The sequence below is a fragment of the Callospermophilus lateralis genome, chromosome 7, assembly GCF_048772815.1.
Source record: "Callospermophilus lateralis isolate mCalLat2 chromosome 7, mCalLat2.hap1, whole genome shotgun sequence".
NCBI lineage: Eukaryota > Metazoa > Chordata > Mammalia > Rodentia > Sciuridae > Callospermophilus > Callospermophilus lateralis.
In genome coordinates, this window is record NC_135311.1 from 73732858 (window position 1) to 73758683 (window position 25826).

The window sequence follows — 25826 nt, forward strand, 5'->3', positions numbered from 1 at the left end:
ATCTGCTGCAGATATTACCTCTTCTAAAGTTGAGTTGACCTACATTGCTTGTGGTCCTTTCTTTCTTTGTCTTTTCATACTGGTCACGTTTCTTTCTGCTTGGTGAAACTGTTGTGTTATTGCTTTTTCCCCCTACATATTTATATTCGTCTTGTATAGTTGCAAAGTCTCCCTCGCAGGCACTGACGGTGGCTCTGCCCCTCCTCCAATTGGGGCAATGTGCCTACCACGCCGGCAGGCCGCTGGGCCTGTTCTTTCGCCGGCCGCTGGGCCTGTTCTTTCGGTGGTCGCAGGTCCGCCTACCTTGCAGGTGCGGGCGGCAGCTCTGACCCTCTGCAGTCTTCTGGGCCTGTTCTGCTGGTGGGTCGCAGGTCCGCCTACCTTGCAGGCGTGGGCAGCGGCTCTGTGCCTCCGTGGGCCGCTAGGCCTGTTCTGTCGGTTGCAGGTCTGTTTACCTAGCAGGCGCTGGTGGCGGCTCTGCCCCTCTCCCAACTGGGGCGATGGCGGGCCACTGGGCCTGTTCTGCTGGTGGGTCGCAGGTCTGCCTACCTTGCAGGCATGGGGGTGGCTCTGCCCCTCCGCGGGTTTCTGGGCCTGACCTGCTGATGGGTCGCAGTTCCGCCTAACTTGCAGGCGCAGGGGGCGGCTCTACCCCTCCGCAGGCCGCTGGGCCTGTTCTGTCGGTGGGTCGCAGTTCTGCCTAACTTGCAGGCGCGTGGGGCAGCTGTGCCCTCCGGTGGCTGCTGTGCCTGACCTGCCGGTGGGTCGCAGGTCACCCAACCTTGCAGGCGCGGGGGGTATCTCTGCCACTCTGCGGGTTTCTGGGCCTGTTCTGCTGGTGGGTGGCAGGTCCGCCTACCTTCAGGCGCACGGTGGCTCTGCCTCTCCCCCAACCGGTGTGATGTGTCTGGCGGGCCGTTGGGCCTGTTCTGTCGGTGGTCATGGTTTCACCTACCTTGCAGGCGCGTGGGGCAGCTGTGCCCCTCCGCGGGTTGCTGGGCCTAACCTGCTGGTGGGTCGCAGGTCCACCTACCTTGCAGGCGCGGGGTGGGGGTCGGCTCAACCTCTCTGCGGGCCACTGGGCCTGTTCTGTCTGTCGGTTGCAGGTCTGTCTACTTTGCAGGCGCTCCATGTTTTCTTTTAAGAGAGAGGGCATACTAGAAAATGAAGCTAGTTTATAATAAGGAAGGATAGGCTACTTCTGTAAATGTGTAGAGTTCAGGATCTAGCAATTCAGAATCTTTAGAGGCCTCTGTATAGATGTTCCCTTCACAAACATCAGATGCCTTTTTTTTCCTAACTGGGCTATATCAGGCTTATCTTAGGAGTTTTCCCTTCTCTGGGATTTAGTCACTCTGATTGTTAGGGAGAACTATGCATACATATGACCCACCAGAGTGGCCTAAATGGCCAGACTTTTATGGCTCTGCCTGAATCATGTTTGGATATAGGTCTCTTTCTGAGACCTAAACCTTGAAGAAGCTGATTGTGGGAGCAATAGATATTTTTTATAAGGAGATGTGGACAATTTATCTCTGTTTCCAACACTTTTGCTCTATTTAACATGCTAACTCATTCATTCCTCTTGTACTTATTTTCTTCTTATTCTAAACATTATTCTATGCATGAGGGATAAAGTCTCATCTCTGCTTTACAGTTCATACAGACCAACGCACTTAGATCTTCCTAAACAATGAAGGATGGTGCAAGGTGAGCTAAAGTAGCTTTCCCCAAGTTACACTGTTCAAGAAATAAATTCTTAGTTTACAGATTTCATATGAAAATAGGAGTGGAGTGATCCAAAAGTTAACTATTTGAAAACTATAATGTATTTACAAATAGAAAGGCTTCATACATTCTTGTCAAGTCTTAAAATTATCAACAAATGAAAAACTCTGAAGAAACATTATGGACAAAGAAAAATAGACAGTATCCTGCTTTTGATAGATCACTTTCTTTCTACAAAGTCAACTCCTTAAATTTTTATTCCAACTCTATGCTTAAAATGTTATTATTCTCATTCTGTTCCTTTTCTGTCTACATACTTTTTTTTTTGGTGGCTTTTCTACTCTCTACATCGTGACTACCATTTATTTCCTGATGATCTACAGATGTCTCATCTCTAGACCCACATATCCACATATTCGGTTGTATACTGAATATTCCACCACAGTTTCCCGTAGGTAACTTATAATCATTGTATCTGAAAAGGAATACTTCTTTCTTATCCAGGCAGATTATACATCATTTTTCATTTTTCTACTTCTTTGCCTTGTCTAGACTAACATGGCTTTATATCATCATCTTCTTGGACAAAAGTATGAAAGTATGAGAACTTGAGGTGGAGAAATAAATATTAAATATGGGAACACACAATTCTGTTTAGTACTTGAAATTGGCATTTCTTATGTCTGGCTGATCTTTTGTTTCCCCTCTCATCACAAGTTTGTATTAAATTGAACTATGTAAAATTATCATTTTAAGGTAAAAAAATGGTCAAATATCAGCAATTCATAATTCATCCCATTATTACCATTTCTGTAGTAATTATAACTCTAAAATTCTTTTGTGTATTTTTAAAAAGAGAATGAAAATATTAATATAAGTATTGAAGTTAATATGTTTCTAAGATAAAACAGAACTAAATTCTAGGGAATTGGCCTTTGATATTGCATTTTCAAATGAATCTGAAGAGTTTTGATGTCTAAGATTCTTTATCCTATAAATGCCATCATTTACACATCGATAAGAAGATTCAAAACAATATAAGAGGCATTCTAGAAAAATAGTTAAGGCACATTTTTAAAGACAATTTTCAAGACTAAAAACTTCATATGATAATGTTTTAAAATATTTTATTTTCTAATAGGAAACAGTCTAATTTTATTTCACTCTTTAGTGAATAAATAGAATGTGGTTACTTTTTAAAAAATAGAAGTTTAATATCTTACTGACTTTTGCAAAAGATAATATTTCAATTCTAAGAAGTAATTTATTATACATCAGGCTTTTTGGCCTTCAGAATTTTGGCTTTAGTTAATAAAATCTTTAAATAGATGATTACATATCCTATTTTATAAAAAGTGAAAGTTTTCAATTATTATATAGTTTCTAGTTTTAAAACATGACATGTTCTGGCTGAAAGCTTTGTCATGTCCTTTATTGTGTGTTAAACGTGAAATTGGTATTTTAAAACATTTTTAATGAATATTCTTAATCATAAAAGTGTATAGCGCTGGCATTTCTTAAAGGTGAAAGTTCTGGCTTTGATTAATTGATATGTATTTTCTTTATTTTTTTTTATATTTGACATTTTTATTTTAGGCTGCAAAAACAAAAACAAGCAAACAAACAACCAAAACTTGAAATAGGCTCATCAAATGATGTAAATTCATCCTTTCCAGGAAAGCAGAAGGTAGATCCTACCACAAAGAAAAGATGCTTAGTTAATGGAAGTTAAAATTACAAGTACACTTTATCAGGTTAATAACCTTCTGAAAATTATTTTATTCACCTCCCTGTGATAACCAATAACCAAATTATGAGTTAGGATTATTAATGAAGTATAGTTAATTTTAAGGAAGCCTAACAGTTATTGAGTTTGGTCTTACTGGAAATTCTTAACCATGTTTGTTATGGGTGTTTTTCTTCTTTCAAATGATGAGTTATATTAGTAAAAATTCACTACATTTCTGTAACAAATAAATGAAAAGCACAACTTTGCAAGCAGACTTAAAAGTCACTCTTACTACCAGCTGAAAACTACTTTGGTTTTCAGGGAAAAAAAAAAATTAGCAAACAAAAAACATTTAGCTTAATTTAACAGTTGTTAATTTTTATAGTTGTATTCCAATAGCTACATGATACAAATATTCCAGAAGAACCAAACTGCAGCAATGAATGAACATGCATGAGAATTTGTGCATTCAACAGATATGACAGAAAAGCTATAGTTAAAATGCTACATATAACAAATTTGTCTTTAAAATATCAATTCCTTTCCTTTAAAAAAAATTATTGAATCTACCAAGAAAATACAAAAACATAAGGCTGTAAGTAAATAATAGTTGTGTATAGGCTATTACAGTGCAGGTTATCCTCAAGGCCACATACATCCTGCTTCACTGTTGCTTGCACTCTGCTGGGTTTTGATCCTTCTTCGAGTCATAGTCTGGATCATTTTCCTCATCTCCTTCTTCTTCCCCTTCCTCATCCGCTTCTTCACCTTCTTCATCATAATCATCATCATCATCTTCAATATCTTCTCCAGTGAAGTATAACACTGATCTCGGGATTATACGCTCACGTAAAAAGTGACCAATTTCAAAGTCTGCAGCAAGAATAGCTTCAGCATCATCATCCAGATCTCCACTGTCAGGAACTTCAGGAGGGGCAAAAAAATTAAAGAAAGAAAGAATCATTGGAAACTGTTTTAGTCACGGTACGAACTGTCCCTCGTCCCTTGTGTTTCTGCTTCTTCTTAATAGTTTTCAAAGTGACATTCTTTCCTTTTTTCCAATCTATCTGGCACCCTATACAACCCATAATTTCGGGTCCATCAAAAGAAAAAGGATCAGAATCGTCTGGTTCTGACCTCATCCTGTATGTCTTTGTCAACACTTCATTTGTGAAATATTCATTGGGTTCAAAGTGAAATTCTAAGATAAAACTCATAGGCTGGCCAGCATCTGAGAACTTCACTTTAATATCTTTCAAGTGCTTCAGAATAGGTTCATCATGTTCCTGAACCATGTCACTGAGCAAGTCAACATTCTTAAAAACAGTCAACCAAAATTCAGGAATTCCTTTAGGGTCTTCTTTTTCTACATCTTTTTTCTCATCTTCTATCTTGGCCTTTTCTTTCAGCTCCTCCGAAATTTCCTCTTCTTCATCTGGTTTCCATTCACATTCTTCTTCTGTAGGTTCATAAATTGCATTAATGATCTCAAATCGCTTATCAAATAGAGGCTGATAGAGAACAGCATACTTCCTTTCAAGATCATGAACTTCTTCATAGAATTTGGCTTCTATCTGTGCACATTTAACTTGAAGGTTTTTGAGAGCATTCACTCGTCTTTTAACTACCCTAGGCAAGCTTTCAATGTATCCTGTTGGTGTTTCTACCAGACCATCAAGTCTTTCTTGAAGAGCTGCAAGAATCTGAGGATTTTGCATCATCTGAACAGTCAGCTGACGCGCTTTGATTTTTGTTTCTTCACCAGTTTCTTCTTCTTCTACTTCTTTAACATCATCCAAATCTTGATCAAGTTCAGACTGTTCTTTGTTGTCAATGTCTGCCATGTTGTAGGAACTTCAAATACCGGCAACTAGTACGGGGAGCCAGGTGGTCGGAGCTGCGCAGGCAGTGACTCCATGTATTTTCTTTAAATATCCAACAGAAATTACTTGAATTTTGTAAGCTATATGGTCTCTGTCTAAACTACTAAATTTTACCTGCATCATGTAAAAGCAGGCATAAACAGCAGATAAACAAATAAGTGTGGCTGTGTTCCAATAACTATGTCAAAAACAGGCAAACAGAATTCAGGGACATAGTTTGCTGGCTCCTGCTTTTTCTAATACCCTGTGGCACTTTATCTTCTGGCAAACTATCTATTTGATATTTTAGTTACCTATTTCTAAATTGTGCCTTATACATAACAGATACTACATAACTAATAAATAAAAAGGAAATTTTATACACTTCATCTTTAGAAAAATGTATATTATTCTAACATTAATTTAGAGTCTTCCTTTAGAAGTATGTAACTTAAAAACAGAAGAAACTGAAGAAAATTATTGGGAGGACTCAAAGATAAAAAAAAAAAACTCAAATCCAGCCAAGAATAAAATTTAGTTATTGTGATTGTTTTAGACTCTATCTACAAATTCTTTGCTATTCTCCCTCAGAAAAATGCATTCTAATTTCACTCTTTTTGACTGTGGGATGGACTCATTTCTAATGAATGGAGTGTGTGGCTGGTCACTGTCGCCACATTTTGTTCTTGGTTCTCACTTAGGTCACTGTAGCTTCTCCTGCTTACACTCTGTTTTGAATCACTGGCTCTGAGAAAGACAACTGCCGTGTCATCAGACCCCATGGAGAAGCCTGCATGGTGAGAAAATAGGCCTCCTGCCAACAGCCTTTTTGGAAATAGATTCTCTAGCTGTAGTCAAGGCTTCAGATCACTGCAGAAAGTGCCAAATCTTGACTACAACTGCATCAAAGATCCTGACTCAGAACCACCAGCTCTTGAATTTCTGAAACCACAGAATCTGTGAGATAATAAGTGTGTATTATTTTAAAGCACTAACTTTGTAGGGATAGTTTGTTTTGAAGCAATAGAAAACTAAAATAATTATATAAAATATTTCAATATTTGTTTTGAAATGAAGAAAAGTGAATAGGAACAAAAATAGAAGATATCTATACTTCTATTCTAAGGATACATAGGTAATAAATGTAAATAAATTATGACCATTTCCACATACACATAATTAGCCTTTGAGCACTTTAAAATTGAGAATATAATTTTTGTTCTTGGCTTATATTTTGTCCTTGGTTCTCACTTGAATACCTGGTACCTGTTTCATGGATAAAATATGAGAACAAGTCATGGCAACATGTTTTTTTTTTTTCCTTTTAAAGATTGCTTCTAATCAAAAGGAAGGGGAGGTTATAGGATTTACTTCCCAGCTGTGAGTTCAATGACTTACAGAGCATTCCCAGTGAAGGGAGACTATCTAGAGATGAGAAGCTGACTAGGAGATAGCCGTTAGTGGTGGTGGGGGGGGGGAGATTAAACCCCCAGAATTTTCTATTCAAATGTGTTGTTTTTCAACCAATCATGATGGATTAGACCTCAATATCCATATGTTAAAATTTTTGTTCAATGAAACAACAACAACAAAAAAAAAGTTTTTGAATGTAATTCCCTTTTGTTCAGAAGGGTGCTTTTCTATTGTAGATGAATCTTTTTATTTGGCTAACAGATCAAAAATTAGGTTCTAAATATTATAATTTTGCAAACCATGTTCTCAGTTATCATGTCTGCTTTTTGCTGCCAAACTATTTAAGAAAATAGTCTGTACAAGTTTTTTCCATTCTCTCTGTGCCCATGCATTCTTAATCCTTTGGCAAACATTTCCAAACACACAAAAGTACTGAAATTGTTCTTAGAGGTCACCATCAACCTTCTAATTGTCAAACCCTCTGACTGTCTCAGTGCTTATGCTTAGCCCTTACCACATAACAGTGATCTCTCTCTCCTTGAAACCTTTGTCCTTAACTTTCCTTGAACATTCCTGATTATTCTTCTACCTGACTCTTCTTTTTGCTTTCTCTTCTGCCTCATGCCTTCAGAGAATCTTCATGAAGATTCTCTCCTTGTTTGTATTTTATAACTGGGGTACATCATTCTTAGGATTTTAACAATTGACTTTTCCATGGAGACTCATACATTAATATTTTAGGAAAAACTCTACTCAAATAGCCACAACTATCCATCTTTCTTCAGATGTTGACTTTTTCTACTGAGCTTACTATTCCTTTTGATGTTATCATTGCCCTCATAAGAGTCATTAACTTTATCCAGAATATTACAATACCTTCTGTCTCGTTTTCTATTTTTCCCATTTGCATACATTGAATACAGTGATGTTAAATTATTATCATTTAAGTATAGATGATATTTTATTTCTCCTTTACTCAAAACCATCAGTGATTCTGCTGTCAATACAAATTCTTCTGCAAGCACCATGAACAGATTGCTCACATTCAGAGCCCTTAATAGTATACAACCAAGATATTTATCAGAATCTATTCCCTACAACAAGTACTATATCACAGATAGTTTGGATTAACTTTACATTGCCAAATGTTTTATCATTTGTTACTTTCCATCTTCTGCTCAAATCATTCTCTCTACTTGGAAAACACTTTTCATCATTGTAGTTTGTCAACATTTAGCTATAACTCATTCTGCCTTCTCTGTAAGGCCCTTCCTTATGTTATCTACTAGATACAACCTGTCCTGCTTTTGCATTATAGAAAGTTCTACTTTTTCTTAGCTTATAGAAAATATTCATTTGCCTTATTCCAACTTACTGAATTACAAACTTCATAGTTTACTTTAATCATTCCAATCTGCAACTTATCCTCTACAACCCTTATAGCACAGGACTGTTGTATAAACAGATAAGTAAGTTTAATTTTATTTTCCTTGGATAGTTTTTGCATTTATTGAAAAAGTTGGTTTTCAGTCCAAACCAGAATTTGGCACAGTTACTTTCTGACATTTTTATTTATTTCATGATTTCTGTGAAACTAAGAATAGAGTTTGAATGCCAGTTGAGGTAGATTACAAAGTTTTTAAATTTTATGTCAACACACATTTTAATTCACTGTATTTTAGGATAACATTGACTGTTGGAACAAGTAAACTTGAATTTTTTGTTGGCTTAACACAGTAAAAAGTTATTTTTGTTCGTGTTAGTAGTCCAATGCCAATGTCCCTAGGTAGCTTTCCCCTACAAGATAATTTAGAAAATCAGGCTCCTTTTTCATGTGGCTCCACTATCCTTAGAGCTATTAGCACATAGGGTAAAAAGCAATGAAGAAAAGCACCTGTTTATCATGTAAATAAAAGCCATATTTCATCAATCTTAAAATGAATATTGCTTCAGTCATCCTAGACTAAGTTATGCTATAGTATGAAACAACCTCAAAATATTAGTGCCTTACAATAACAAAGGTTTATTTCTTACTTGTACTCCATCCACTATGGATTACCTGTGGCTCTGTTACATGTCATGTGTATTCTCATAGGCTTAAGGAGCACTGTTGTTTGGTACATGGTTAGTTTCATGGCAGAAGGAAAAAACAAACTGGATATTTTAAAAATAGGGAAATATGTCATTTCCCTACACATTTCTGTTTGGTCAAAATAAGTTATATAGAGAAACTTGATGTCAGTAGGATAGAAGATTGTATTCTTCCTATGGTGAGAGGCCCTGCAAGTTACGTGGCCTAGTCTGATATCAACAGCACAGGGATATGTAATCCATCTACAGAAGGGAGCAGTGAATGTTTTGAACAGTAACACATCTACCATACTTATTTTTCTTGACACAATAACATTTTTAAAATTAGAATATTTCTTACAATCAGTGGTGAATTACAATTACTTGGCAGATTTTTTCCTTTTAGCGGTACAAAAAATATCAATACATCTTACAATTAATTACATGTTAAATGTAATGAAGTTTATATATTTCATCTCTAATGTATTCATCTAATTCACCTATTATTTACAAATGTGCAGATAGGTCCAAATTAAGTAATAATATGTATTTTAAAAGTAAATAAATTTAAAGCCTGTATAGTCCAGATTTCTTTCCATTTACTATTTTTGTCTATAGTAAAATGAACTATAAAAACATTAGAAAAAAACCAGAAATTTTCAAAGGTAATCAATAGAATCTGATAGAGAAATAAGCAACTATAAGTAGGGCACCATAAATCAATGGGGAGAAGAAATATATAGTATTTGAATAGTTATACTAGACAAAGGCACCAAACCTGGAAATCTGTATGTAACAATTAAACCCCTATCTCTCACCCTGCACAAAACTCAAAGTGAATCAAGGACCTAGGCATTAGACCAGAGACCCTGCACCTACTAGAAGAAAAAGTAGGCCCCAGTATCCATTGTGTTGCCTTATGAACCAGATTCCTCAATAAATTGACTCCTAAAGCACAAGAAATAAAATCAAGAATCAATAAATGGGATGGTATCAAACTAAAAAGTATCTTCATAGCAAAGGAAACAATCAAGAATGTGAAGGGAGAGTCTACAGAATAGGAGCAAACTTTTGCCACCTATACCTCAGAGCATTAATTTCCAGGATATATAAAGAACTCAAAAAATTTAATACCAAAAAAATAAATAACCCAATTAATAAATGGGAAAAGGAACTGAACAGACACTTTACAGAAGAAGAAATATAATCAGGTCAACAAATATATGAAAAATGTTCAACATTTCTAGCAACTAGAGAAATGCAAATTAAAACTACACTGAGATTTCATCTTACTCCACTCAGAATGGCAACTATCAAGAATACAAGTAACGGGCTGGGGATGTGGCTCAAGTGGTAGCGCCTGGCATGCGTGCGGCCCAGGTTCGATCCTCAGCACCACATACAAACAAAGATGTTGTGTCCGCTGAAAACTAAAAAAAAAAAATAAAAAAATAAACATTAAAAAATTCTCTCTCTCTCTCTCTCTATCTAAAAAAAAAATTAAAAAAAAAAAGAATACAAGTAACAATAAATGTTGCAAGGATGTGGAGAAAAAAGGTACACTCAAACATTGCTGGTGGGACTGCAAATGGGTGCAACCAATATAGAAACCAGTATGGATTCCTTGGAAAACTTGGATTGGAACCACCATTTGATCCAGTTATCCCAACTCCTCGTATATTCCCAAAGGACTTAAAATCAACATATTATAGTAACACAGCCACATCGATGTTTATAGAAGCTTAATTTATAATTGCTAAACTGTGGAACCAGCTTAGTTGCCCTTCAACAGATGGATGGATAAAGAAAATATGGTACATATAGACAATAGAATATTACTTGATCATAAATAGGAATGAAATTATGACATTTTCTGGTGAATGGATGGAACTGGAGACTCTCATGCTAAGCGAAATGAGCTAATTCCAAAAAACCAAGACCAAATGTTCTCTCTGATACTCAGATGCTGACTCCCAATAGGTGGGAGTGGAGGGCTAGAGGGAGGAGCAGAGGTTCACTGGATTGGACAGGGCAAAATTGGGGGAATTGAGGAGAATGGGCAATGGAAAAGACAGTAGAATGAACTGAACACCACTTTTCTATGTTCATATGAATACACGACCATTGTAACTCCACATGTACAACCACAAAAATGAGAAGTTATACTCCATGTATGTATGATATGTCAAAATACATTCTACTGTCATATATAACTAAAAAGAACAAATAAAAAAAGAGTTTAAAAGTTAAAAAAAACTGAAATATATAGTATTTGAAAAATTGAATTACTATATGGAAAAAAATTGGATCCCTATCTTACAATATGTGAAAATTGTACTCCAGATATATTAAAGACATAAATAGAAAAGCTCACACCAAGAGAAAATAATGCCCATTTTTTTTTACTTCATGTAAAATAAAAAATGGTGACTGCTGCTCTCCCTAATTATACAAAATAGCCTGGATAGCATCTTGAATTTCCTCTCCCCTACTTGGCATGTAAACCAACTTCAGTTCTATAACCTAAAGTAAAAAACAGCTAAACTTTCTTTATAATAAATACACATATATGAAAACAGGTCACTAATCAAGACTAGAGTAAGATCAAATGGACAAAAAAATCATAATGCCCATTACTTAATGACAAAAAAAAATAGAGAAATCCTTCATAAACAATATGCAGAAAATACAGATAATAAGTCCACAAACTGTTGAATATGATGACCTCAGAATTAAAGATTGCTAATTATGAATGAAGGATGTCAAAAATAATCTCACAGATGAACAATCACAAGAAGGAATTTGGAACATCTAAAATCAGCAAGGAGTTTATACCCTTAAATATATAAGAATCTGTATAAATCATCAGGAAAATATAGAAAACCTCAGTCTAAGTAACTTTTTAACTTTACTTAGCTCCAGTTATAGAGGTTCAAAGACATGATATCAGCATTAGTCCAGGTCTGGTGAAGACCTTGTGGCAGATGGTATTGCAGTGGCAAGAATATATATGAAAGGGAGCCAAAGAGTGATTCAGGGGTCTGACTTGAACTTTAAACAATTCAGTCTCATGAAAACTAATTCAAGGCCCCATGAGAACTCCCTTAATCCCTGCCAAGGGAAGTACCCCCACCCCTGCAACCAAAGATTATTGGCCCTAATTTTTTTTTTTTTTTTTTTTAGTTTTCAGTTTTCAGTGGACACACATCTTTATTTTTTATTATTTTTTATTTTATGTGGTGCTGAGGATTGAACCCAGTGCCCACGCATGCCAGCAAGCACGTTACTGCTTGAGCCACATTCCCAGCCCCTGCCCTAATTCTTAAAGTTTCTTACTTGCCTCCCCAAATTGCCATCTTAGGGACCAAGCTCTGACACATTAATCCTTGGGGTTAGATCACATCCAAACCATAGTATTTTTCTGCTCAGTTCAGTCACATCATGAGTTAGGAAGTTATTTTTTCCCCTAAATCAAAACTGTATCCAGATTATATTATTTTGTTTACTATGTCACAACAGATATCTCTATATCATTGTTCTTGCTCAGATGTGTTTAACTATATTAGTCAAGGTTATCTATAGAAACAAAACCAATAAGATATGGATATAGGTAGATTGGATTCTTACAAAGAATGGGTTTGCATAATTATGGAGGCTCAGAAGTCCCACAATTTGCCATTTGCAAGCTGGAGACCTTGGAAAGCCAATGGTGTAATTCCAGTCCAAGTCCAAAAGGCTGAGAACCTGGAGAGCCTATGGTTCCTTTCCAAGTTCAAAGACCTGAGAAGCAGGAGAACCAGTGGTATAAATCTTAGTCTGATGGTAGGAGACTAATGTTCCTTCTCAAGTATTTAAGCAAGGAGCAAATTCTCCTTTCCTCTGACATTTTGTTCTATTCAGACTCTCAAAAAGATTGAATGAAACCCAATCACACTGGGAAAGGTAATTTGCTTTATTCAGTCGACCTAATCTTATCCAGAAATACCTTACACTTAGAAATAATTTTTAACCAGATAGCTGAGCACTTGTGCCTAGTTACCTTGACACATAATTTTAACCATCATAAGTCTACTCCTATCAACTTGACACCCAAACACCATAGTTAATCTTCAAATAAAGACAAAGTTGATCTTCTTAATGGTGTAATCTCCTTAAACCATATGTAATCTTCAAATAAAGGCAATAACAAAGCTATAATTCTGTCTACCCTGATGCAACTATGCTGCCTACAATCAAGAGCTCACTAACCCCTTATCTAAAAGAGAAGGTAAAGTCCTTGAGTGATTTTTATTTTTATGATGTAAAATTAACAATATCTAAATACTAGGATATAAAGTCAATACGTTCTGTGTAATGTGATAAAGGAATGAGAGGAAAAAAACATATTTACTGTACATACACATATTCATAACAAAAGAAGGAAATTCTGATGACAATTATTCTTTATTTCTAAAACCAGTCAGATGATTGTGATAGGTATTTAAAGCTACCTTTTTTCACTTCAGTGAGCGCCTCATCTGGTTGAATTCTTTACCTAGTGAGTTATTGTGGACTGAATGTTCTTATCTCCCCCCAAATTCATATGTTGAAATTCTAATCATCATTGTTTTGATTTTAGGAGGTAGGGCCTTTTGGAAGTAATGAGGTCATGAGGACTCCACAATCTATGAACCACTGTACAAACACTCAATAGATGCTGAATCTACCAGTGCCTTGATCTTAGATTTCTAGGCCTCCAGAAATGTAAAAACTGATGTTTATTATTAAAATCACCCAGGAATGGACCAATAATTGCCTCCAAATGAAAGTATCTACTCACATAAATTTAAAAACCACAAAGGTAAATTATGAGATCACGTCCAATGGGATATAAACAGTAATATTAACATAGTGTGTAAGAGTAAAGATTAGCCCTGTCCAAGAGAAATATAATGCAAGTCCCAAATGAAAACCACATACATAATTCTAAGTTTTCTAGTGGCCACTTAAAAATATAAAAAGAAGTGAAACTGATTTGAATAATATTTCATTTAAAGTAATACATCTAAAGCATTACTTTAATATATAATCAGTATAGGGGCTGGGGTTGTGGCTAAACTGTCAAGCACTCACCTAGCATGTGCAAGGCGCTGGGTTCAATCCTCAGCCCCATATAAAAATAAATAAATAAAACAAAGGTATTGTGTCCAACTACAACTAAATATTTGTGTGTGTGTGTGTGTGTGTGTGTGTGTGTGTGTAAAATCAGTGTAAAGAATCATTAATTAGGTATTTTACATTTTTTCTGGATAAGTCTTCAAAATCTGGTCTCATTTACAGTACATATCAATTTTGCTTGCCACAACTTAAGTGCTCAATAGCAACTTAAACTCATCCATACTATTTAAACTCCTCTGCCTCAGCAAGCTGCTTAATTCATCTTCTTCATCTGTCAAAGGAGATATTCTGATAATTCTAACAAATAAGTGGTTGTGAGAATTCAATCAAACATATAGAAAATGCTTAATTTATGTTATATAGCCATCAATTGATACCCAGTTAGCTAGATATTGATATGGATTAGAACATAAATCTGTATAGATAAAATCATGCCCCATGTATTAATTTTGGTTAGATTTACCCAGAAAGCTAATTTTTTATGATTCTGTGCTTTTATATACAAATAAATATTATTATATGAAAATCTAAGTAGTCTTTACTTGATCTCTATGGAAAAAAATGTTTCCTATATCTTTATATAAAAGTAGAAAGTAATTTTCTTATAACTTTAGACAAGAAAGAGATGTTCTAAAGTTTTTTCTGTTATTCCTTTTGTTTTCTATGGTGCTTAAAGGAGAAATAATAGAGCATACACAAAGACAAAGATAGATAAACTTTGAAATTGTGTTACCGATTGCTTCCTTTCACTTTTTCTGACACATCGAATTCATTCATTAAGGTATTTGTACTGCCTAATATACTCTTCTTCCCTTCTTTGCTTGGCTGGATGGCCTTTTTTTCTTCCTCATATTTGTTTGTTTGGGGTACTAGAAATTGAAACCAGGGTCACTTAGCCACTCAGCCATACCCCAGGCCTTTTTTTATTTGTTTCTTTGAGACAGGGTCTCACTAAATTGCTTAGGACCTTGCTAAATCACTGAGGCTGGCTTTGAACCTGTGATCTTCCTGCCTCAACCTCCTAAATAACTGGGATTATAGGCATGTACCACCATACCCAGCTCAAGTTCTTCTCTGACTATCTTTGCTAAAATAGCCTTCTCTTTTATTCTCCCCATCAGCCTCGTTGTTTTCTCTATGAGCTTATATCACAATTTATAATTATTCAGTTTCAATTTAGTTGCTTTTATCTCTGTATTTCAAGACTTTTGACCCATCAGGGCAAGGATTAAGTTCTGACTTGGTGACTAATGAAATCTCAGCAACCAGCACAGTGCCTGGCACAGGCATTTACTCATTTCTTGAGTAAATGAATGAATGAATGAGCATATACTGTTCTGTCATGTATTGAGGTGCTTTGAAAAAAAGTCATAGAAATTATTTCTTAGACTAATATATGTCCACATCAAGTAGATGTAAAAACTGCAGGAGTTTTATAACATTCAGTGAATCATCAATTCACAACGGCAGATATTATAATTGAATTTGAAACTCAGTGCCTCCCAATATAGTGCCTGTCACACAATGCCCCACCTCACACATACACACACACACACACACTCATACAAACACACACACACACACACACACACATTTGATGGAGTAAATTAATTTTGATATGAAGTCATAGGCTACATACCTATATGATGAGGAATTTTACTACAAAATAAAATTCACAATGACTAGAAAGAAACATTAATTATGGGTGATTTAAGACAAGGATGCTACAACAGAATGTAATATGTTATATTTTTTCTCCTAAAAGGGACCTATTGGTTTACCTGGAGAAGTTGGGATAACTGGAAGCATTGGTGAAAAGGTAATTTCTTTCCTTTTTTTGTTTTTTATAGTAAGAATTCTAAGCTAAATTTAAAGGAGACTTTCATATGCTACTTTATAATAATTAGAAATCACTCATAGCTTTAACATGTTACCTCTACTGAAACTCTTAAATATAACAGCTAATAGCATATTTACTTCTAATTTTTAAAAGAGTATATTTTTAATTATAAATATATGGTCCTGAAGGAAGTATGAAACAGTCTTCATATATGGTTAAATATTCTTTAAATCTACTTTATGATTGCAAGCCCCCTATAGGAAGCAATGTTGAAAGAGCAGTTACCAATTTACCTTTCTCTTTCCCCTGTCTCATATATTCTTGTTCCTATTCCATTCTTACTAAAACAGTCTTTGTCTAGTGTTATCTTCTCTTATTTATTCAAAACCAAACTGATGAACTTCCCTTTGTTTATTAATAATCAAACTGCTGGACTCAGTTAAATTGCCATCTTCTCTACAAAGCCTCTCCAGACTCTCTTTCTTCTTTCCTGAAGTTAAAATAAGTACTACACTGTTTAAAATTTAGCTGTAAAAAGGAAATTCAGTTGTCCTGTAATTGTTTCATCTTTGTTAACATCACTTCTGTGGAATTTATGTTTATTTAAATATTTCTCCTAACTCTCATTTAGTACAAAATGCTTAATACTTAATACTTACTGATTTTTTTAGTTAACAAAAAGTGAGATAATTAGATAATTTTACAATCTTTTCACTCAGACTTAGTTACTTCTATGTTGGGTTATATCTTCTACATTAAGGTTTTGACAATTCTAAGAATTTTATTGTGGATCAGTTTTATCCTTTTAATCTGTTAAAGTAGATTTCATTGTTACGATTTTCCAGAATTATTTCTGTGGCACTTAATTTTGGTAGACAGACTCAAGAAATAAAATTTTGTTCAATGGTTATATAGATTAATTTTTCAGTATGCTTTCATACTTTCACTATTCTCATACTTTGTCTCATAAAATTGTAAGCACTTCTACTTACAAAACTTTAGTATATACATGCTTAATATTAAGTTCTGTTCAACCATGATTTCTGTTTTTTTCATTTTAATAAGACTCTTAGTATTTTTTCCTTAAAATATCTTAAGATCATTTTTATTGTACTGTAAGTCTTGCAATTTAGGATAAAAATTAAAAATTTGTGAATTTAAAAATTACTTAAAATTAGGATGAGATGTGCATTTTAAGGTATGATTCTGATGACTTTCTAGCGTTAGCTCAATTATGATTAATTAACATGACTCAGTGTTATTGTTTTTTCTTTCTTGTTTTAAAAGGGAGAGCGTGGAAGTCCAGGCCCACTAGGTCCCCAGGGGGAAAAAGGTGTTATGGTAAGAGATAAATGATTTTAAAAATGTTTTTGAAGAAAATAATGAAGGTAAACATTTCAGAGGTAGAATTCCCTTGATTGAAAATTAAGTGAAAAATGCTATAGTTATAATAAATTTCTATTAGAATTTTCTTTTAAACTGTTTTATCTTACAGAATGCCATGTGGCAAGAAGGCACTAAAAACATGCATAATTTAGAATAATTAGATCATCATTAATTGGCTAAAATGGATTAAGAAAAATTCAATTAGAATTCTACTTATTCTCCTACAGTTTATAATTCATGTGGCACATATAATCACTGCCACTTTTCCATGAGTTTGTGGTCATGAGGTCATTTTTTGGCACCTGAAAACTCAGTATCCAAATTTATCTTACTCTCTTGTTTCTTCAAGATAGTAACAGCTGAAAAAAAATACATATGTTGCATTTTTTATTTTTTTTAAGAAAAGCTCTGTAAGCACTAAAAAATAACAAGATCATGGCATTTGCAGGCAAATGGATGACATTAGAGCATATTATGCTAAGTGAAGTTAGCCAATCCCTAATAAACAAATGCCGAATGTCTTCTCTGATATAAGGAGGGTGACTCAAATTGGGATAGGAAGGAAGAGCATGAGAAGAAGACTACCACTGAATAGGGAAGAGAGGTGGGAGGGAAAAAAGAGGGAGAAGGGGAGTTGCACGGAAGATGGAAGGAGAACCTCATTGTTATTCAGAATACATATATGATGTTGTGATGAGAAAAAAAAAGTATGTCACATTAGATTGGATAGAGAGAAAGGATGGGAGAGGAGGGGAGGAGTAGGGAGGATAGGAAGGGCAGCAGAATAGAATACACAATATGATTGATGTATGTACATTCCATGTATATTTATATGTCAAATACATTCTGCTGTCATGTATGACTAAAAATAAATAAAAATAAATCGTATGGTTAAAAAAAAAGAGAAAAACTCTAAGATTTTTTTAGCTATCTCCATTTGCTTTTAGCTAGAAAATTTAACATAAGACTAATCAACTTCAGGAATCATTACTTCTTGAAACCATTCTCAGAATCAGTGTTAATAACAAAGTGTGTTTCTTCTAAAATTTAAAAGGTAAAAATATTTATACACAATCATGTTTCTTAATTATAGAATTCCCTGCCCTTTCTCAAAAAAAATTATGATTTCTTAATGTATATAACATAACAAATACCCATGCATACTGTATATACTATATAAGATCCTATAATCTACAGAAGATAAAATGATTTTTCTCTTTCAGTAGACTGTAATATGTGACCTACTTAGCAATTTTCTTTTCCAAGCAAAGATCCTTTAATAAATGAATACATATCTATGCAAACATGTTTTGAGTTCTGTGGTCTTTCTGTAGAAATTTTTCCTGTGGCCTCTTTTATCTTGGATAGGAGAGGAAGAGCTTATCAAGATATCTCTTTTTTTTTGGTCTATTTATAATTGCTGGTTTATCCTCAGTGAAAACAATTAAATGCAATAGAGGTTTTGTGTTTTTCATATTATACTTAAATCATAGGGATATCCAGGTCCTCCTGGGGTTCCAGGATCCATGGGTCCTTTGGGATTACCTGTAAGTACTGAATATACTGTATGTATCTATCCTTTCTAGAATGTCTGCTTTAATTTAAACCCATCACTTTTGTTATGCTGCTTTTTTTTTACTTCATGTAAAATAAAAAATGGTGACTGCTGCTCTCCCTAATTATACAAAATAGCCTGGATAGCATCTTGAATTTCCTCTCCCCTACTTGGCATGTAAACTAACTTCAGTTCTATAACCTAAAGTAAAAAACAGCTAAACTTTCTTTATAATAAATACACATATATGAAAACAGGTCACTAATCAAGACTAGAGTAAGATCAAATGGACAAAAAAATCATAAATTTCAACATATTTTTCTTAGAAAATAGCAAATATTCTCAACCAGTTAAAATTAACAGGAAATATATCTTTATTAAAATTTAATAAATATACCTTTATTAAACAAAAGTTGAGGTTTAAAAATATTCCATATGTTCTTTACAGAAAGATAATGAAATTCTTTCCCCTGAAGAGAGAAACTTTGCTTATCAGAAATTGATAGTTATTGTGGACATAAATAAGAAAAAGATCAGTCTTGTAATCCCCTGGGCAGAACTTTTCCTATCACAAATGGTGTATACTGTTTTGTGATGCTTCTGTTTAAAAATAGGCCTAATTTTCTAGTATATTGATAGATATGTTGTTGGCTTCTAAAATCAGGAAGACTTGAGGCTGGGGTTGTGAGTCAGAGGTAGAGCGCTCGCCTGGCACGTGCAAGGCCCTAGATTTGATCCTCAGAGCCACATAAAAATAAATAAGTGAAGTAAAGGTATTATGTCCAACTACAACTAAAAAATAAATATAAAAAAATCAGGAAGACTTGTCTGGGGCACAGTTATCAGTCTCTTTATTCAGATAGATAGATTGATAGATAGTAGATAGATAGATATCAAATCCTAAAGTTTAGTCCATTTTTATCTTACTGAATGTTTATTGGTAAATTTTATTTTCCAAATAAGTCTTTATTAAAGACTATAAAGTATAAAACTAATTCATTAAAATTGACTTAATAAATTGACTTAATAAACTTAATGTCCATTACAGGTTGTTTCTTTTGACATGCTAATTTAAAACATTTATAACCTTCTTCATAGCTTCAGAAAAATCTATTTTTATGTAATAAAGTTATCATAAATATATAGAACAATAATAAATAAATGTTATAATTTATAATAGTCATTGTTTCTTGGTTGGCCAGGCATATCAGACTAGTCTAGAAGGCTGAGTATCTCCTCATTCCTTCACTCCAGGTGTGTTCCTGCTATAAACTCTTTGGTCAATCAATATTAAATAAGCCCTCCATCCTTGTTTAGGGTATAAACATCTACAAATGACATTTCTCCAGATACTAGACTATTTCAAAAGCTAAATATTAGTGCAACAAAATGTGGTATTTTATAATTAATACATATTTTAAGGGAACCGATTAATTTTATTTTTAAAATTTCTAAGGTGAATTATATTATGTGATAAGAAAGATTATGACTACTTTTCTGATAGCATTCCTATGAATTCTATGACTGATTTTTTAATTCACAACATGTAGGGTCATATGGGAGCAAGAGGACCACCTGGGAGTCAAGGTCCTAAAGGCCAAAGAGTAAGTAATACAGTTAAAGAAGTACACTAACCTCAGAAAAATCACCTCATAATGATGTGTTCAATAAAAATAGCTCCATACCTTGGATACTTATGCTTAGATATTGCCAGCTTTTCCCTGTTTTCATTTTGAACTATCTTCATCTAATATGGACTGACTACAAAAATTCTGAATGTTGGCCCCTTTGAGGAAATGTATACCTTGTAGAATAAAGCAAACTTAGGTAGTATTTACATTTAGATTGAATGCTAGGTTATACCTGGAGCACTCCAAGTGACAGACAAAACTTCCTCTATGGTTTCCTCTCCTGAAGTAAGTTTATGGTAAGAATCTCTTCCCCCAAAATTGCTGATAATGTTAGTTTTGCTAAATGGAACATTTGGTTCCAGCTGTGTAAATCAAGAGCCAGAAAAGTCTGCTGGCTCATTAGTGAGGCATGTTGAGTGACTTAAAATTAATAGTGAGATCATGCAAAGATAGATATGGTTAAAAGAAAATATGAATATATGAGTCCAAGTTACAAAGACATATTTTCTGTAAGGGCTGTTTCCTTCATTCATAGATACTTAGCCTATTATAATTTATTATAGGGGTCATAGAAATGGGCTTGGAATTCTCATAAAAGTCTTCCTAAATGAGTATGCAGTATGTGTTAATGTTTTAATTAATCATGTGTTTTTCTTTTAATTTAAGCAATGTAATGGTCCTGTCTCCTATCATCTAATGTGTTTGGAACTAAATTGTTCATTCACTTATTTGGATAACTTTAGGTTTATCGCCTACCTTTCAAGTAATTGTTACTTTACAAAACGTGCTTTGTTTACATACTTGAGCTATCAAACATTTACTCTGCTTTTGAGAACCCATTAATAGCTTAGTGTAGCCAAATTTGATTTTCCCAAGAGAATAAACAAAAGATTAGATTTTTTATCTAGCTAAGAGAACATCCAGGAAATATTTTAATGCAGTTATTTTTTTTAATTCATGCCAAATTAGGTACCTGTTGTAATGCTATTTGCCTAATTTTCTTAGAGCTTGTCCTAAAGCTTATTTTGCCTAAGAGTCAGAGTAAGCATTTACACTAACCAGTCCAGAGGGAACTTGATGATGCTGATAAAGCTAATAAGCCATTAGTTAATTAGTTCACTCTTGCCTAAAGCATAGAGAATATCAGCTTTTCCATGAATTCTGCCAGATTTAAACCCATAACTAGCAACTTTAGCCTTATGACCTTTAATTAATGTAACTGTATTACTTAGGTCTTTTTTTAATTCAATCTGGTTATCTTTATCACTGTAGGCACAGAAATTTCTCTTTCTTTGTTCCCTGTGTAATCCGGGTTAGTAAATGAAATTATAAATGCGGGAATATTTTTAAAATAAAAGCATTTTAAATGTAAAACAGTAAAAATGAGTGGTGAATTTTGGAGGGAGTTCATTTCAATTACAGTCATTTTACTTGTGAATGTTTTATATTTTTATATAAGCTTTTGCTAAGTTTCAAGTCCTCTATTCCAACCTGAATTCACTTACTAACAAAATTTAGCCTTTTCTTTTTAACACATGCAAAAATATAAACTTTCTCAAGCACAATTATTCAAAGTCCTTGGTCATTTAGAGTCAGGCAACTCACTTAGTATCAATCTGGTTATCTTTTTTTTTTATTAATGCTGGCAGTTAATCAGTAAGAAAATATCTAAGAAACACATAAATAATTTGGGGTGGCAGAGGGATTTTTAAGTGCTGGCTTACCAGTAGACACATTTTTGGTTTAGATTTTGTTTTCTGTCTAAACCAGTTTTTAGAATTTTACCACTCATTCCTTTTCAAAATTTCTCAGCCATCTTCTTTTGTTATTCCAAAAAAAAAAAAAAATTAGCAGTGTTTCTTACAGGCAGAAAGAAGAAAACAAGGCACTGAAAGTACCAGAGAAAAAGAATCAATGTAGATTGCTGAAATTTTAAGATGACAGGAATTATTAGAGCAAAATCTCGAAGGCCCTTCACACTTAAAACTGCATTCTTTAATCATTATTGTTTTCTAATTTTCAGTTACTTAACTGTTGAATATTCCAAGTGCATCCCCCTTAGCACTTCCACACTTGTTGCTTCTCTTGCCACAGTGACCTTTCCCAAGTTACTTGAATGCCTTGAAGTCTGATCTCCTATAGAGACTTCTCAGACGCTCTAGCTAAAGTGGTACTCCCCACATTGGGTGCTTTCTAGTACTGTAATATCCTTTAATTTTCTTCATTATACTTGACTACCTATTTTCATTTTATACTTCAATTTTAAATGCTTATTTTCTTGTTTATAAATTCAGGAATTTGTCTTTTCTCTCTACTGTGTCCTCTGAGTCTAAAACAATGTTCAGTGTGTATAGGCATTCAGCAAATGTTAGTTGAATTAAAACTCATTTTGAAAATTATTGATCTATTTAATTGACTCTTTACTTCTCAACTTGACCTTCAAGGTCTTACACAATAAGACGGTAATTTAGTTTTCCAGTCCTATTGGAAAATAAGGCAGAAAAGGAAGTTGGGAACAGACTATGGAGCATCTTAAATACAGACTGAGAAGCTTTAAGACTGGAGATTTGGCTTTCACTTTAATAGGACCAGCAGAGCTGTAGATCCTCATGGAGTATAATGTTCTCTCCAAATCCATGAACATGCCCAAGCAGATCAAGGAATGCAGGTACCCTTATAGTAGGGAGGGAAAGAGTCCTTTTATAGTAAACAGCCTTTTAATAATAAAAAGCTAAACTAAGACTTCTCTGCTGAGGCCTAGGAGGATCCTTCAAATGAGCAGGTTGTACTGGGATATTTGTATCACTGTTTTGTATACAAATATGTGGTTCCCAATTCCCAACTTATTTAAATATAAACTTCAGTCCTTTTCCTTTTAAATCTGTCTTCCTTGCCACATTTATTTTTTAAATAGTTCTCTACATGTTATCTATAACATGGCCAAACAAACTCATTTTCATTCGTTGAGATCTTCTTTCATGCCTCTGCACCCTTTTCTCATACTGTCCTTCTAACTAGAATTCCTTCTATTTTGAGTAATTCCACAAGAACTTGACTTCCAGCTGCCAAATGATATCTACATTCCCATAACCAACATGTCAAAGTTCTCTATATCTCTGAATCCTCCTTTAGGTTCCTGACATGCCCATCTCTCCTTGTATTATGGTCACTTGTATAATTTACCTTTTAATTCTACATAATGGTGAGATTTCTTCATTTCATTACAAAGATTCCTTCAAAATGAAGAAATCTCACAATTATGTATCTTCATAACAATTCATATAATTCATTTTCAACAGCAGATCTTTGGTTATAGACTTATAGAACTGAATTAAGTACCTTTAAAAGGACTCTAATATCTTGGCACTGGGATTGTGGCTTAGTGGTAACACACTTGCCTAGCATGCGTGAGGCACTGGGTTCGATTCTCAGCACCACATACAAATAAATAAAATAAAGGTCCATCAACAACTAAAAAATATCTTTTTAAAAAAGGGCTCTAATATCTTCAAGGAAAGTTATAACTTAAACAGGATGGGACTTTTGCTACCAGTGCTTCTTTGCAACTAAGTATTGAATGAATATTAGGAAGTTATAAAATTACAGGAATATCTACAACAGCATTTCTGTATTCTTTCTGTGACCCTGCTATCTGTCAGTAATCATTGTGCAGCAGGTGCAGTGTGTATACAATGCTATCAGTACTCATTTGCTAAACTGAAGAGAAAAGCACAATTACAAAAACATGAAACTTAAAGAGATTGTTTAGACAAATAAGACAGCTGCTTTTAGGTTAAGTTTTTAAGAATAAGTCCTGGATGACTGCTGAGTAAAAAGAAAGTGAAAAAAATGCCCTAAAAACAAACTTACAGCCCCCTAACAACTGTATCAGCTATTTTTGTGATCATATAATTTTCTATTTGGCATAGAATCTTAAAAACATGGGCTGACTCACTTGAACAAAGAAGTTCATCCATATGCCCAGCTGTATTCTTTTCTGTACTCAGAGCATAAATATAAGCAGGAGTTTATCAATTAAAAAGCACTATGTCTTTATCTGCCAGGATACACAGGAGTTAAAAAAGAAATAGTTCAAATTAGTAACATTTCAAATTTTTCCCATCTCTAGGGACCAAGAGGACCAGATGGTCTCCCAGGAGAACAAGGTATACAAGGTGTCAAGGTAATAATTTATTTCCTCATTTTATATGCAGATAAATTTTATTGAGCCCCATATCCTACTTATCCATAAAATGATGTGTTTCTTTACAAATGCATAGTTCTAAATTTTCTTAGTTTAAGTATTAAACATATATAATTTTTACTACACATACACACACATATACACACATACATACATGTTTTCTTTTCAATATTGAACTACTTACTTAATGTATTATATTTTCTTTGTGAATATATGCTAGTATGTGTAAGGCCATAATTCAAATTCTAACTAATTTATCTGGTATTCATACTTTGTTAGGGTGAAAAAGGAAATCAAGGAAAAAGAGGTCCACATGGTCTTATTGTAAGTAATGAAACATTTCATATTAAGTATGAACATTTTAAACCTTCCCTATTTATCTTGGTTCTTTCCCGCTATTTTGGGAATTGCCTTCTTGACCTAAGCTTTTTTTTTCCTTGGGCAGGGTAAGACTGGAAACCCTGGAGAGAGAGGAGCTCAAGGGAAACCAGTAAGTCATAAAAAATAAGCTATGAACAACTTTTATCCACTTTTAGGGGTTGTGTTGAAATAATGTTTGGGGAGATTTGAACAAAATTATTGATAGTGTACAATGTAATGTCTTAATATATGAATACATTATGAAATGATCTACTTTATCATCTGACAGAATTATTGATTAGTATTCAATTTTTAGACAAAGAGAACACAAGTTCTTTTCTTCCCTTTTCATCGTAGATAATTTTATTTGAGCAAGTTGCTTACCCATTTTGGGTATTGGTTGTACCTATTTTTAAATTGGTAGTGATAACATTTTGATTTTACTATATATATGGTAAATTCATTTTTCTGTAAAAGCCATATCAAAATAAAGTGGTGTGATATATATATATATATATATATATGAAATATAATAAAGCTAAAACAAGAAACTTCTCTGAGGCCTCTTGCCTAGTTTCCTTATAACTCATCTTGAGTGCCTTTTTGTCCTTCAGCGTGCAGAGCTATATATGTCATCATGCTTTCCCATGGCTCTGTTCTAAGAGTTTTTAATAATTTATAATACTCAATAATTAATGTATTATATCAATAATTTTCTACTATCAGATATCTTACCAGATTATATATGCTTTTCCAAGGAACAAGTTCTATGAACATCCCTACACATCAGATTAAATATCTAAAAAAGATTCACATGTGTGTACATAAACATACACAGATGATATTAGATATAAATGACCATATGAACTGAAATGTATAGGTATTTTTAAT

The 25826-nt window shown here is 33.9% G+C and overlaps 1 protein-coding gene and 1 pseudogene across 2 annotated transcripts in view; one reads left to right on the forward strand and one right to left on the reverse strand.

Moving 5' to 3' along the window:
* Positions 1–25826, forward strand: part of Col24a1 (collagen type XXIV alpha 1 chain) — a 367698-nt gene that overhangs the window by 202857 nt on the left and 139015 nt on the right. The window contains exons 25-31 of the mRNA XM_076862570.1: positions 15725–15778; positions 17087–17140; positions 18679–18732; positions 20291–20344; positions 24501–24554; positions 24855–24899; positions 25021–25065. Of these exons, the coding sequence (XP_076718685.1) occupies positions 15725–15778; positions 17087–17140; positions 18679–18732; positions 20291–20344; positions 24501–24554; positions 24855–24899; positions 25021–25065 (360 nt within the window). The remainder of the gene's footprint in view (positions 1–15724; positions 15779–17086; positions 17141–18678; positions 18733–20290; positions 20345–24500; positions 24555–24854; positions 24900–25020; positions 25066–25826) is intronic.
* LOC143403902 (nucleosome assembly protein 1-like 1 pseudogene) lies at positions 3319–5366 on the reverse strand (annotated as a pseudogene). The gene is made up of 2 exons (XR_013091904.1): positions 4086–5366; positions 3319–3422 (listed from the first exon to the last, which is right to left on the reverse strand). The product of XR_013091904.1 is annotated as a nucleosome assembly protein 1-like 1 pseudogene (transcript).